Source organism: Tamandua tetradactyla, chromosome 23 (genome assembly GCF_023851605.1).
Source record: "Tamandua tetradactyla isolate mTamTet1 chromosome 23, mTamTet1.pri, whole genome shotgun sequence".
NCBI classification, from domain to species: Eukaryota; Metazoa; Chordata; class Mammalia; order Pilosa; family Myrmecophagidae; genus Tamandua; species Tamandua tetradactyla.
In genome coordinates this window covers 44,822,257-44,837,040 of record NC_135349.1, presented here as the reverse complement: position 1 = coordinate 44,837,040, position 14,784 = coordinate 44,822,257, and the positions used below count along the sequence as shown (strand labels likewise).

Below are 14,784 nucleotides of genomic sequence, written 5' to 3'. Positions count from 1 at the left end.
TATTCAGTGATTGTGTCATTACAACTATGCAGTTGCTGTTCACATCTGAGCCCCGAGTTCCGTGGTCCGTTTTTGTTTGCTGCACAACTTTCTATTTCTCTGGCATTATTAGTCGTTTTAAAAAAGATTTTCTTGGTATTCTCTTATTTATCACTAATTTAAGCCCAAGTTCTCCCTTAGTTATGCACCTCTCCTCTCTGTATGTCCAAGCATGTTAGGGGGCCTGTCAGTTCGTCCTGAGACCTCCCCTGGATTCCTCTGACCTGCTCTAGTTAGAAGAAGCCTAGTTCTTCTGTGGGCCTACAGACCATCTGACTCATTAAAAAGAAATAGTTTTATTGAGATATAATTCACATATAGTGCAATCCATCCTTTTAAAGTACACAATTCACTGGTTTTTAGTGTATTCACAAAATTGTGTATCATCACCACTATCTAATTCCAGAGCATTTTCATTACTCCAAAAAGAAACCTTGTGCCTATTCACAGTCACTCCCCATTTCCCTAACCCCACCACAGCCCCAGCAATCAGTATCAATTTGGACATTTTTGTATAAATTGGGTCATACAATAGAAGACCTTTTGCGTCTGGCTTCTTTCACTTAGCATAATGTTTTTAAGGTTCATCCATGCTGTAGAATGATTCAGTACTTCATTCTTTTTATGGCTGACTAATATTCCATTCAATGGATAGACATGTTTATTTTTCTAGTCATCAGTTGATGGACGTTTGGGTTATTTCCATTTTTGGTCACTCTGCCTCACTTATATGTTTAATTCCCTATTCATGGAGTCTATGGTTTCCTCTCCCTAGATCTCCTCTCTTCTTTTGGTGATGGGTAAACTTTTTGAGGGGTTGCATGTATGAGAAATGTCTTTATTTTATTTTTCACATGGTTTGGAATTCCAGATTGAAAATTATTTTCCCTCAAGACGTTAAAGGCTTCATACTGTTGTTTTATAGCTTCCAGCGTTGCTGTCTAGGAGACCTGTGCCGTTCTGAGCTTTCATTGTGTAGATTCTGCCTCTGTCCCAGAGGTTTTAGCATCTTCTCTTTATCCCTTGTTCTGAGGTGTCATAGTGTCACTTTCCTTCATGTTGTCTATTGTGCTGGGTGCTCTTTGGATTCTTTTGATCTTGACACTCAGGTCTGTTGGTTCTGGAACATTTCTTGAATTCTATATTTGTTTTCTTCTCCTTTGTGGTATATACTTTTCCTTTTTTGGAACCCTTCTCATATTTGGACTTGCAGTTTTCTATTTCTTTTCTTGTTTCCCATTTTGTTAGCCTTTGGCTCTACTTTCTGGAAGATCTTCTTACCTTTTATCTTTTATCCTGTACAGTTTTCCATTTCTGCTATCACAGTTTTGTTCTTCAAATAGCTTTTTTCCTTCCTTCTCTGCAAATTCTTCTTTATAAATATGTCTTGGGCGGGCCACCATGGCTCAACAGGCAGAGTTCTCACCTGCCATGCCAGAGACCTGCATTTGATTCCTGGTGCCTGCCCAGGCGAAAAAAGAAAAAAAAGACTCTACTTAAATATGTTTCATTTTTTGTTTCATGACTGCAGAGTTGGGTCACAGTGGCTCAGCAGGCAGAGTTCTCGCCTGCCAAGCCAGTGACCCAGGTTTACTTCCCAGTGTCTACCCATGCAAAAAAAAGATAAAATGACTACAGAGTCTTCTCTTTCTCTGGGGATGTTAGTAATAGTTTGCTTTTGAAGTGTTTTTCTCCCTAAGTAGTTTCTCTTTCCTCTAGGTTGCTTTTCTCTCTTTTATCTTAGGTGTCTATCTCAAAGATAAAGTGATTTCTGGCTGTTTCCCCAAATATAGTAGGGTACACTAAAAAGCTGGTGAGATACTCTGGGAGCATTTACTGTGAGCTTCATGGGGCAGGGGGGATGATCTGGCTGTGTCATTTCACTGGCTGTTTCCCTGAACCAGTCTTATCAGACCTTTCTCTTGGACTGTCACATTCTCCAAAGAACACTTTTCCAATCCTCTGCTTGGGAGGTATATACTGACTGCAAGGTGTTTTGGGAATGAGAGAGGGAAGAAAAATGATGAGAACATCCAAAGTTCTGGGTTTATTATTTTTATCTTCCCATTTTTCAGTAAAATTCTACTACCTTTAACTCAGTCTAGGCATACCTTTTTAATTTCTCTAGAGAATAAATTCCTAGCCTTCTACTAATTGCTTTTTTTGCGTGTCTTTTTTTAAAAATTTCTTTACTAATTGCTTTTTAAACAGACTTTTTTATCCCTTCTTTTGCCTTTTTTTTTCCAGAGGTGTCTGTGCTAGCAATTTCTCAGGCCTTTGCCAGTTGTTCCTTTCTAATAAGATTGTATTTTTGCGTTGCCTACATCTATCTAAGGACTGCATTTTCTCAGGTCTGTCAAGTTATTTAACAGTTATCTACCAGCTTCTCAGCTTCTAAAATTTTGCTATTTTGTTTCCTTTCCTATTCTCTTTTTCCTTAAAGATGATATCTTCAGAGAGAATTTTTAAAATTGGTCTATTCAGTGGTAGAATTCTCTCCTGCCATTTGGGAGACCCGGGTTTGATTCCTGGCCCATGCACCCCCCCCCAACCCCCCAAATCAACAAATGGTGCTGCAATAATGGGATAATCAAATGGCAAAAGAATGAAATGTGACCCCCACCATACAGCATATAAAAAAAAATTGGTCTGTTAATGGGATTTTGGGCGTTTGAGAATGTAAATTAATGTGTTCAGTCTGTCATCCAAACTGTAAGTCATTTAAATATTTTTAAAAATACTATATCTGGTTGCAAATTGTTACTGAGTCATTCTCTCAATTGGCTGGACCTATAGTCTCCACTGGGGATGGAAACAGTTTAGGGTTTAAATTCTAGTATGTTCCGTATTGTCACTAGAGTGGGGCAGCCTCAACAGTCTCTGCCCACTTGTGGCCTGCTGGAGGCTTAGATGCAGGGTGGGAGGTAGAGCCCTAGATTAGTACAGAGAGTGCCTTCCGTCTTTACTCAGCCTTTCCCCGCTTTTGCTTTATCCCTTAGTGCCATTCCCTCTCACCCCTCCATGTCTCTCAAATCTCCGTTACTGGTGGGCCAACCTTAGAGTCTTGTTTTCTTTGTTTTACCTCATTGCCATCTAGTTGTAATTGATAGGATCATCCAGGAGTTTCATCTCCCAGAGCACACAGGAAACGGGCTCTGCTCTCAGCTGATACTTGAGACGCGAAGATTATCCATATTCTTAAAACACATTAATGGATTTTTTTCTTAACTTCTTGAGCAGGAGTTTTTTCCTGTTCTTGGAACAGTTCCTCTTTTCCTGGAACTATCCTGTACATTCCCAATTTTTTAAACTTTTTTTTTTTTATTTTGAAATATATATATACAAAAAAAAGCAATAAATTTCCCAGTACATGTAACGAGTAGTTATAAAATGGGTTTTAAGGTTTGGTACGGGTTACAGGTCCACAATTTTTCATTTTTTCATCTAGCTGCCCCTAGACATTGGACACCCAGAAGAAAATTATCGATATTTAGCATTCTCAATTTTTTATTTATTCATTCTTCCCTACAAAGTAGGCATATGTATTAGTCAGAGTTCTCTAGGGAAACAGAACTAACAGGAGATATCTGTAAATATGAGATTTATAAAAGTGTGGGGATGGGAGGGAGGCACAAGTCCAAATTCCGCACAGCAGGCCATGAGCTAGCAACAGTGATGAAAGTCTCTGATGGATTCCCAGGAGAGGCTGACTGGCTGAAGTAGAGATGAGAGTTTTCTCTTCTGACTACTAATTGTCACCTCTCACTTAAAGGTCTTCAACAGATTGAATTCAGCCCAACTGATTGAATTCTCTCATTGTGGAAAACACTCCTCTTAGTTGTTTGTAGATATAATCAGCCATGGATGCAATCAACTGACTGATGATTGACATCCATAAGATGTCCTTGCAGTAACGGTTAGGCCAAGTTTTGCTTGGCCAGACAACTGAGCACCATTACTTGGCGAAGTTGATGCATGAACCCAACCATCACAACACATACAGATATATACCTAGTAGTAGACGCAATGACCATGAGTGTCTACTCTGCTAATTTTTGTTCTGACCTGGGAGCCAGTCTCTCTATAAGATCTCTTTGCATTACCATTACATGTTGGTTTTAAAGTTTTTTTTCCTAGAGGCTGCATGCTGTCATCTGAAGTACAGTTTACAAATGCAAATTCTAATTGGTTTTACATGTAATTTGACTGCCACTACCATTTCATCTCAGGTTGTGGTATGTGGTAGGTGCTGCCTCAGTGCATAGTTTTTTTCCTGGAGAAAAATAAATTTGTCCAGTATTAAAGGATGCAAGTATAGGCTCTTATATCTTACCAAAACATTGTTGATTTTTCCGTAGCAAGGAAAGGAGTGACAAGATTATTCTCCAGATTCACAGACACCTGTCTCCATGACAGTACTTGCGTTTTTCCCCCCACAGCTTATCATTCATATTCTTGTACTTATGTGAAAATTTTGCAGTGTTAAAGTAATTTATAGCAATTCCTTATGAAGAGTTTTTCTCTTGAGAAGCCTTTTGGAAAAGAAGAAATTTTTGTTGTTGTTGGAAGAATAACTTTTGATTAGCATTTATTTATGGAGTGTCTTTCTTTCCCTAAAGTTGGGCCCAATCTCTGGAATGTTGATGGAGAAGTTACGGTCTCTGAACAGAAGCCGGGAGAAGTTGCTGAAGAGCTAGCAAGCTCCTACGAAAGAAAGCTCATAGAGGTAAGAACAGCAGAGTGTGCCATTCTTTATTCCTGATGTTGGCTGTTTTTGAGACTTTCCAGGAACAGCTCCAGCCTGTCAAAATGGAGATGTCAGTAAAACAACCAACCAAATGTTTGCTCCATGTGCTGTCCCTCTCCCAAACAGTATAAAACAAAACAAAACACAAATATGGAAACCATTGTACTTGATAAAGAACAGGAAGAGCTGTTTCCTTAAAAACATTATTAACTAGAAACTTTGGGCCCATATGGCAAGGAAATAAGACAGGAAACATAAATATGTCATGGTGCAAAAAAAAAAAGCAAACAAGCATAAGCTCTGATTTGAAGAAGATTAAAAACAGGAGAAAGCATCACCCATGCTTATAAATTTGGAAACGTGGATGAGAAAGACCTTTTCTGGGATAACATTATTAGAATTAATTGAAGATGAGGCATACTGCCTGAATGCATTAAACACTGTGAAAGAAAACCGTACAAATAATTAAAGGACTTCTCTAGAAGGTATCAAGCCTAGGTGGTTTTATAGGTGATTTTCAAGAAACCCTTGAGGTTATACATAATAAACCTTTTTCTCTTTTTACTTCAGTAAGGCTTTTTTTGATATGTCTGTATATTGTTCATTTTGTAAAGTGTGTATTACCCTGATATAAGAAGCCTAACAAATATAACACAAAAAAGAAACCAAAAAACCCTCTATAGTTTAGTCTCATTTCTGCATGGATATATAAAAATTCTAGAAAAATAGCTAATCAAATTCTGTTGTGTATTGAAGAAACAAAGCACATTTAAAAGATCTTATTTCAGAATTTCAAAAATGATTTAATGATAGGAAATCCATCCATGTGTATCATCTCATGAAGAGATCAAAGGAGAAAAACCGGTTCTCTAGATAGGTACTAAAAAGTTATTTGATAAGATTTGATAAATTCTTGATAAATGAGGAATAAAGGTACTTTCTTGCTGTAATAAAAATTTTTTAAATCAGGAAATCATTAATTGTCACCCTACTTAGTCATTGGAAAAGCTGAGAGGCTAAGTTTTCATTTATGCAAAAAAAGTTTTTAATATCTGTTTATCTTGTGGTCATTTGGTGTTAGGTTGTATTACAGTCACACACATATACACAATTATACAAGTATACTTTCAGGACTTTCTAAATCCTATACAGTGAGTTAAGCTTCGTTTTTGCAATCTGGTCAACTGGACACTGTTTCGCTTTGCTAAAGCTGCTGGAATGCAATATACCAGAAATGGATTGGGTTTTGCAAAGGGGATTTATTAAGTTAAAAGTTACAATTCTAAGACCATTAAAATGTCCAGATTAGGGCATCAACAAGAGGATAACTTCACTCAAGAAAGGCCAATCCCATCTGCTGTTTCTCTGTCACATGGGAAAGCAAATAACAATGTCTCCTGACCCTTTGCTCCTGGGTTTCCTTGCTTACAGCTCCTGGTTCCAATGGTCTCCTCTCTGAGCTTCTGCTTGTCTATAAGCATCTCCAGATGTCTGTGTCAGCTCTCTAGGCATCTCCAAATGTCTACATCTGCTCCCTGCATTGGATCTTATTTCTTTCCCTGTCCATGAGCCTCTTTCAGGACTCCAGTAAACTAATTATAAGACCCACCTTGAATGGATGGGGTCACATCTCCATTTTATCAAAAGGTCCTGCCCATAATTGGGTACTTTGCATCTCCATGGAAATAATCTATTTGAAAGGTCCCACCCTAAACAATAGGTCTACCTCTACAAGATTGGATTAGGATTAAAAAAACATGGCTTTTCTGGGGTATATTACAGTTTCAAACCAGCACATCCACTCATTAGATTTTGTGACTGACCTGGGGGCCCTTTTCAGAGACGGGGCCTTTGAAGAGCAGCCCCTGGGTTCATTCCTGGTTCTGGCTGCCACTCTTCTGGTCTCTTTTGTCTAGTTTTGAAAAGAGCTCCAAAAAAAGGAGGTGAATTTAGAAGCAAACTGAGTTCTAACTTAAGTGAGCCAAAGGGCAAGACAAAGTGAGGTCTTAGCAAGACAGGCTGGTTGGAGAAGATTTAAAAATGAGGACAGAAAGGTCTGGGGCCTGGAGAGACTAACCATTTCTGCAAAACCTTTCCCTACCACTTTGCCCATCCTGAAAGACCCATTCACTGGGGAGTCATGAGACTCGGAGGCATCTGATGGCACTGCCCAGGTACTGGGACATCAGTCCATCCACTGAAAGGCAGATGGAAAGGGGGACAGGGTCCCTTTCCTTAGGATTGTGACAACCTGTATGCCCACTCCCCTCCCCAGTGAACTCATCCCAGGCAGGCAAGGATGTGTCTTCCATTTTCTTATGCTAAATAAGTCTTGAAAGAAAGTATTTTTAATTTCTCATAGAACAGGGATTTCAATGGTTTGTTGAGTGAATCAAGGGCTGAGCTAGGAAGGGTAAAAGGGTTCCAGTGGAGTAGGTTGAAAGAGTGTTTTCTTGGCAAGGAAATAGGCAAACAGCCTTAAGGCGTTTGGTGGAAGGATTTTCTCAGAACAGCATAGGTACAAGGAACAAGCTTCATTGGATTTCTTTGAGCACCCTGAGCACTGTACCACAGCACTAAATGTAGATTCCTCCAGCTGAAAGGTTGACATGTTCATCAGTAGCTCCAACTCAGGGGGAATGAAGATGTCAGGGGCTGGCTGCTTGACCCACCCAATCCAGTATGCCAAATTCATTCATGGTTGATAATTGGTAGTTTTTTTCAGTGCTTATCAGGTACCTTTAGGGGCAAACAGTTGGCAGACAGGAGAATCAGAAAGGAGACCCCTGAATCTAGGACAGATTAAATGAGGTGGGGAAAGGTGGCACTGTTGCTGGAGAGGTGAGTGGGTCAAGACTACACAGATGTGTCATGGCACTGTCACCACTGGCTTTGATCCTATGAAAGTCTCATCATCTCACTGTGCTGCCTTCAGCAGTGATTTTTGGGAAGGTTAAGGCTCAGGGAAGGCTACTGTTGGCTCATCTTGCCTCCTTTCTCTCTTAGCTGTGAGAGAGTTAAGTGTGGGGCTGCACACGAGAGAGTTGGTGGCTGTGGTATACAGATTTCTCTTGCCAGCCTTAAGTTTCCTCTCTCCTCCTTCTGTGGTTTCCCTGACCTTGGGAGCAGTAGAGTTATTGATTCTAGGACATGAGCAGAGAAGGAGATGAGGTTGAAGCAGAGATGTTACTCAAATGGCATTTACTATCCCAGATTGATTTTTCATTCTTTTCTGGTTCCAAAGTGAGTTCTGTCAACGATGTTTCATCTGTGAATAGCATTAGCATTTCATTATACCATGACTTTTTGCTGAACCCTTTTGCTAGCATTAATGGAACCCCTTACAATGATCTTTGTGTTGTTCCATCTGTCATTTTCTAAATGAGTTGATTTTTACCAAGGGAGAATTGTAAACACATGTCAGGTGTAATGAAAGAATGTGGGGAGAAAGCTGACACAGTGCTCTTTCCATTTCAGAAGGGCAAAGGAAGAAGAAATCTTATTTTAAATAGTAATATGATTTGGATTATTCCAAAGAGTTCACTTGCTCTATTGTGATTCAGTCCAATGAAAAGGGAGTTTCTCAGCATCCTTTCTCTGCTCCATGCCTTTCAAAGCACTAAAACCACTTCTGCTGCCTGCACGTACACACTACACATTTGCAACCTGGAATCCAGCATCCTGAACAGCTCAGAACACCAAGTAAGCTCCATGAAGCCATCTTTTAAAAGGTGCCATCAAGTGACAGTAACAATAGCAAGATGGCCTAGAGATAATAAAGATCATTCCTAACAGCCTATTATTGTTCACTTTTGAAAATGAGGAGGAAAGAATAATTCTGACAGGTGTAGGTTAATCTGGCAGAAAAACAGAGGAAACTAATGTAAAATAAATACGTATAAATAACAATTACCATAATACTAACAGCTAGCTATTGGATGTTGTAGTTTGCTAGCTGCTGGAATGCAATATACAGAAATGGAATGGCTTTTTAGAAGGGGAATTTAATAAGTTGCTATTTTACACTTCTAAGGCCGAGAAAATGTTCCAGTTACTACAAGTCTATAGAAATGCCCAATCAAAGGCATCCAGGGAAAGATACCTTGGTTCAAGAAGGCCGATGAAGTTCAGGGTTTCTCTTTCAAGTGAGAAGGCACGTGGCAAACACGGTCAGAGTTTGTCTCTCATCTGGAAAGGCACATGGTGAACACGGTCAGGGTTCTTCTCTCATCTGGAATGGCACATGGCGAGCACAACATCATCTGCTAGCTTCTTCTCCTAGCTTCCTGTTTCATGAAGCTCCCTGGGAGACATTTTCCTTCTTCATCTCCAAGGATTGCTGGCTGGTGGACTCTGGTTCTCATGGCTATGTCATTCTGCTCTGCTCTCTCTGAATCACTCTCTTTCTCCAAAATGTTTCCTCTTTTATAGGACTTCAGAAACTAATCAAGACTCACCGGAACGGGCGGAGACATGTCGTCACCTAATCCAGTTTAACAACCACTCTTGATTAAATCAAATTTCTGGGGAGATGATCTAATTACAGATTCAAACATATAGTATTGAATAGGAATTATTCTGCCTTTACAAAATGGGATTTTGATTAAAACATGGCTTTTCTAGGGTCTATACATCCTTTCGAACCAGCACAGATGTATACTTTTATTTTTAGTCACTGTGCTGAGACTTTTAAGTGAATGAACTCTTGAATCCTTACAAGAGTCCATATACTCTTTCCAGTTTATAGATTGTTTTGTGAAGTTAAGTAAATTGCCCAGGTTTGCTCAGGTGATAAGTGGCAGAGCTGGATTCCTGTCACTTGGGCATTCTGGCTCAGGAGTCCAAACCTTGACCTTCCAACTGTGCTCTGGAAAGCTGAACTCATTGAAGAAAAAGGCTACCTTGACAGAAGAAAAGAGACAATAACTGTTATTATTTCAGATAATGAATGAGAGGAGAAGAGAAGGAGAAATAGCAGTGGATAGCTGAAACTATGGCAACATTAACTGTTTGAAATACTGCTGGCTAGAGGCCACCACATCCTATTTGTTATTGAAGAAGAGGGAGCATGTGTCTCACCTGTGTGTGGGAGTTACTTGCTTCTGAAATATTTTGTAACAGAACATCAGGCTATGAGCAACTTGAGGGCAGGGAGGACTTTTTATCTTTTTAATTGTATGTTCATTGCCTAACATGCCTCCAGCATATCATAGCCACTCCATAAATATTGCATGGATGACCACTGGGAATTCAGTTTTAGTATAATGTTGCAAGAGTGACAAATAAGAGTTCTGGAACCCAGATTTAGAGAGAGTTGTAGAAGATACCACAATCAAGCCCTGAATCTAGCTCTGAGTATCCTGATGGAAAGAATTAGATATCTAATAGGAGAAAACATATGGACTCTCTAGAGTAGGCAAACTTTCTCTTGCCACTCAGTTTTTGAGGGACGTTTAATGTGAGGGTCTGGAGATGACACTGACTACAGACAAGATGGTGTTGACTCATTTAGCACACACTTATTGACTAATTTTCTTTCTCCTCGCCCTGTGGCTCTGCTTACCTGGAAAGCAGTAGAGCTGATGACTCCAGGAGCCCAGAAGGATGTGAGATTGAAGCTGAAATGTTTCTTTTTTTTTTTTTTTATTAATTAAAAAAAGAATTAACAAAACAATTAGAAATCATTCCAATCTACATGTACAATCAGTAATTCTTAATAACATCACATAGTTGCATATTCATCATTTCTTAGTACATTTGCATCGATTTAGAAAAAGAAATAAAAAGACAACAGAATAAGAATTAAAACAATAATAGAAAGAAAAAAAACAAAAAAAACAAAAACAAAAAACCTATACCTCACATGCAGCTTCATTCAGTGTTTTAACATAATTGCATTACAATTGGGTAGTATTGTGCTGTCCATTTCTGAGTTTTTTTTTTTTTTTTTTATTAATTAAAAAAAGAATTAACAAAACAATTAGAAATCATTCCAATCTACATGTACAATCAGTAATTCTTAATAACATCACATAGTTGCATATTCATCATTTCTTAGTACATTTGCATCGATTTAGAAAAAGAAATAAAAAGACAACAGAATAAGAATTAAAACAATAATAGAAAGAAAAAAAAACAAAAAAAACAAAAACAAAAAACCTATACCTCACATGCAGCTTCATTCAGTGTTTTAACATAATTGCATTACAATTGGGTAGTATTGTGCTGTCCATTTCTGAGTTTTTATATCCAGTCCCGTTGTACAGTCTGTATCCCTTCATCTCCAATTATCCCTTCTCTCTTTTTTTTTTTTTAATTAACGGAAAAAAAGAAATTAACCCAACATTTAGAGATCATACCATTCTACACATGCAATCATTAATTCTTAATATCCTCACATAGATGCATGATCATCATTTCTTAGTACATTTGCATTGGTTTAGAAGAACTAGCAACATAACCGAAAAAGATATAGAATGTTAATATAGAGAAAAAAATAAAAGTAATAATAGTAAAATCAAAACAAAGCAACACAAAACAAAACAAAAACCTATAGCTCAGATGCAGCTTCATTCAGTGTTTTAACATGATTACTTTACAATTAGGTATTATTGTGCTGTCCATTTTTGAGTTTTTGTATCTAGTCCTGTTGCACAGTCTGTATCCCTTCAGCTTCAATTACCCATTGTCTTACCCTGTTTCTAACTCCTGCTGAACTCTGTTACCAATGACATATTTCAAGTTTATTCTCGAATGTCCGTTCACATCAGTGGGACCATACAGTATTTGTCCTTTAGTTTTTGGCTGGATTCACTCAGCATAATATTCTCTAGGTCCATCCATGTTATTACATGGTTCATAAGTTTATCTTGTCTTAAAGCTGCATAATATTCCATCGTATGTATATACCACAGTTTGTTTAGCCACTCTTCTGTTGATGGAGATTTTGGCTGTTTCCATCTCTTTGCAATTGTAAATAACGCTGCTATAAACATTGGTGTGCAAATGTCCGTTTGTGTCTTTGCCCTTAAGTCCTTTGAGTAGATACCTAGCAATGGTATTGCTGGGTCGTATGGCAATTCTATATTCAGCTTTTTGAGGAACCGCCAAACTGCCTTCCACAGTGGTTGCACCCTTTGGCATTCCCACCAACAGTGGATAAGTGTGCCTCTTTCTCCGCATCCTCTCCAGCACTTGTCATTTTCTGTTTTGTTGATAATGGCCATTCTGGTGGGTGTGAGATGATATCTCATTGTGGTTTTGATTTGCATTTCTCTAATGGCCAGGGACATTGAGCATCTCTTCATGTGCCTCTTGGCCATCCGTATTTCCTCTTCTGAGAGGTGTCTGTTCAAGTCTTTTTCCCATTTTGTAATTGGGTTGGCTGTCTTTTTGTTGTTGAGATGAACAATCTCTTTATAAATTCTGGATACTAGACCTTTATCTGATATGTCATTTCCAAATATTGTCTCCCATTGTGAAGGCTGTCTTTCTACTTTCTTGATGAAGTTCTTTGATGCACAAAAGTGTTTAATTTTGAGGAGTTCCCATTTATTTATTTCCTTCTTCAGTGCTCTTACTTTAGGTTTAAGGTCCATAAAACCGCCTCCAGTTGTAAGATCCATAAGATATCTCCCAACATTTTCCTCTAACTGTTTTATGGTCTTAGACCTAATGTTTAGATCTTTGATCCATTTTGAGTTAACTTTTGTATAGGGTGTGAGAGATGGGTCTTCTTTCATTCTTTTGCATATGGATATCCAGTTCTCTAGGCACCATTTATTGAAGAGACTGCTCTGTCCCAGGTGAGTTGGCTTGACTGCCTTATCAAAGATCAAATGTCCATAGATGAGAGGGTCTATATCTGAGCACTCTATTCGATTCCATTGGTCGATATATCTATCTTTATGCCAATACCATGCTGTTTTGACCACTGTGGCTTCATAATATGCCTTAAAGTCAGGCAGCGCGAGACCTCCAGCTTCGTTTTTTTTCCTCAAGATGTTTTTAGCAATTCGGGGCACCCTGCCCTTCCAGATAAATTTGCTTATTGGTTTTTCTATTTCTGAAAAATAAGTTGTTGGGATTTTGATTGGTATTGCATTGAATCTGTAAATCAATTTAGGTAGGATTGACATCTTAACTATATTTAGTCTTCCAATCCATGAACACGGTATGCCCTTCCATCTATTTAGGTCTTCTGTGATTTCTTTTAGTAGTTTTTTGTAGTTTTCTTTATATAGGTTTTTTGTCTCTTTAGTTAAATTTATTCCTAGGTATTTTATTCTTTTAGTTGCAATTGTAAATGGGATTCGTTTCTTGATTTCCCCCTCAGCTTGTTCATTACTAGTGTATAGAAATGCTACAGATTTTTGAATGTTGATCTTGTAACCTGCTACTTTGCTGTACTCATTTATTAGCTCTAGTAGTTTTGTTGTGGATTTTTCCGGGTTTTCGACGTATAGTATCATATCGTCTGCAAACAGTGATAGTTTTACTTCTTCCTTTCCAATTATGATGCCTTGTATTTCTTTTTCTTGTCTAATTGCTCTGGCTAGAACCTCCAACACAATGTTGAATAATAGTGGTGATAGTGGACATCCTTGTCTTGTTCCTGATCTTAGGGGGAAAGTTTTCAATTTTTCCCCATTGAGAATGATATTAGCTGTGGGTTTTTCATATATTCCCTCTATCATTTTAAGGAAGTTCCCTTGTATTCCTATCTTTTGAAGTGTTTTCAACAGGAAAGGATGTTGAATCTTGTCGAATGCCTTCTCTGCATCAATTGAGATGATCATGTGATTTTTCTGCTTTGATTTGTTGATATGGTGTATTACATTAATTGATTTTCTTATGTTGAACCATCCTTGCATACCTGGGATGAATCCTACTTGGTCATGATGTATAATTCTTTTAATGTGCTGTTGGATACGATTTGCTAGAATTTTATTGAGGATTTTTGCATCTGTATTCATTAGAGAGATTGGTCTGTAGTTTTCTTTTTTTGTAATATCTTTGCCTGGTTTTGGTATGAGGGTGATGTTGGCTTCATAGAATGAATTAGGTAGTTTTCCCTCCACTTCGATTTTTTTGAAGAGTTTGAAGAGAATTGGTACTAATTCTTTCTGGAACGTTTGGTAGAATTCACATGTGAAGCCATCTGGTCCTGGACTTTTCTTTTTAGGAAGCTTTTGAATGACTAATTCAATTTCTTTACTTGTGATTGGTTTGTTGAGGTCATCTATGTCTTCTTGAGTCAAAGTTGGTTGTTCATGTCTTTCCAGGAACCCGTCCATTTCCTCTAAATTGTTGTATTTATTAGCGTAAAGTTGTTCATAGTATCCTGTTATTACCTCCTTTATTTCTGTGAGGTCAGTAGTTATGTCTCCTCTTCCATTTCTGATCTTATTTATTTGCATCCTCTCTCTTCTTCTTTTTGTCAATCTTGCTAAGGGCCCATCAATCTTATTGATTTTCTCATAGAACCAACGTCTGACCTTATTGATATTCTCTATTGTTTTCATGTTTTCAATTTCATTTATTTCTGCTCTAATCTTTGTTAGTTCTTTCCTTTTGCTTGCTTTGGGGTTAGCTTGCTGTTCTTTCTCCAGTTCTTCCAAATGGATAGTTAATTCCTGAGTTTTTGCCTTTTCTTCTTTTCTGATATAGGCATTTAGAGCAATAAATTTCCCTCTTAGCACTGCCTTTGCTGCGTCCCATAAGTTTTGATATGTTGTGTTTTCATTTTCATTCGCCTCGAGGTATTTGCTAATTTCCCTTGCAATTTCTTCTTTGACCCAGTCGTTGTTTAGGAGTGTGTTGTTGAGCCTCCACGTATTTGTGAATTTTCTGGCACTCTGCCTATTATTGATTTCCAACATCATTCCTTTATGGTCCGAGAAAGTGTTGTGTAAGATTTCAATCTTTTTAAATTTGTTAAGACTTGCTTTGTGACCCAGCATATGGTCTATCTTTGAGAATGGTCCATGAGCACTTGA

General features: G+C 38.1%; 1 protein-coding gene across 6 annotated transcripts in view; it reads left to right on the top strand.

Annotated features, from left to right (window-relative positions):
• The window catches only part of SNX29 (sorting nexin 29), a 669,987-nt gene that overhangs the window by 330,144 nt on the left and 325,059 nt on the right, over window positions 1-14,784 (top strand). For all 6 annotated transcript variants that reach the window (XM_077141767.1, XM_077141762.1, XM_077141768.1 and 3 more), the window contains one exon: window positions 4,659-4,765. In XM_077141767.1, the coding sequence (XP_076997882.1) occupies window positions 4,659-4,765 (107 nt within the window). The remainder of the gene's footprint in view (window positions 1-4,658; window positions 4,766-14,784) is intronic.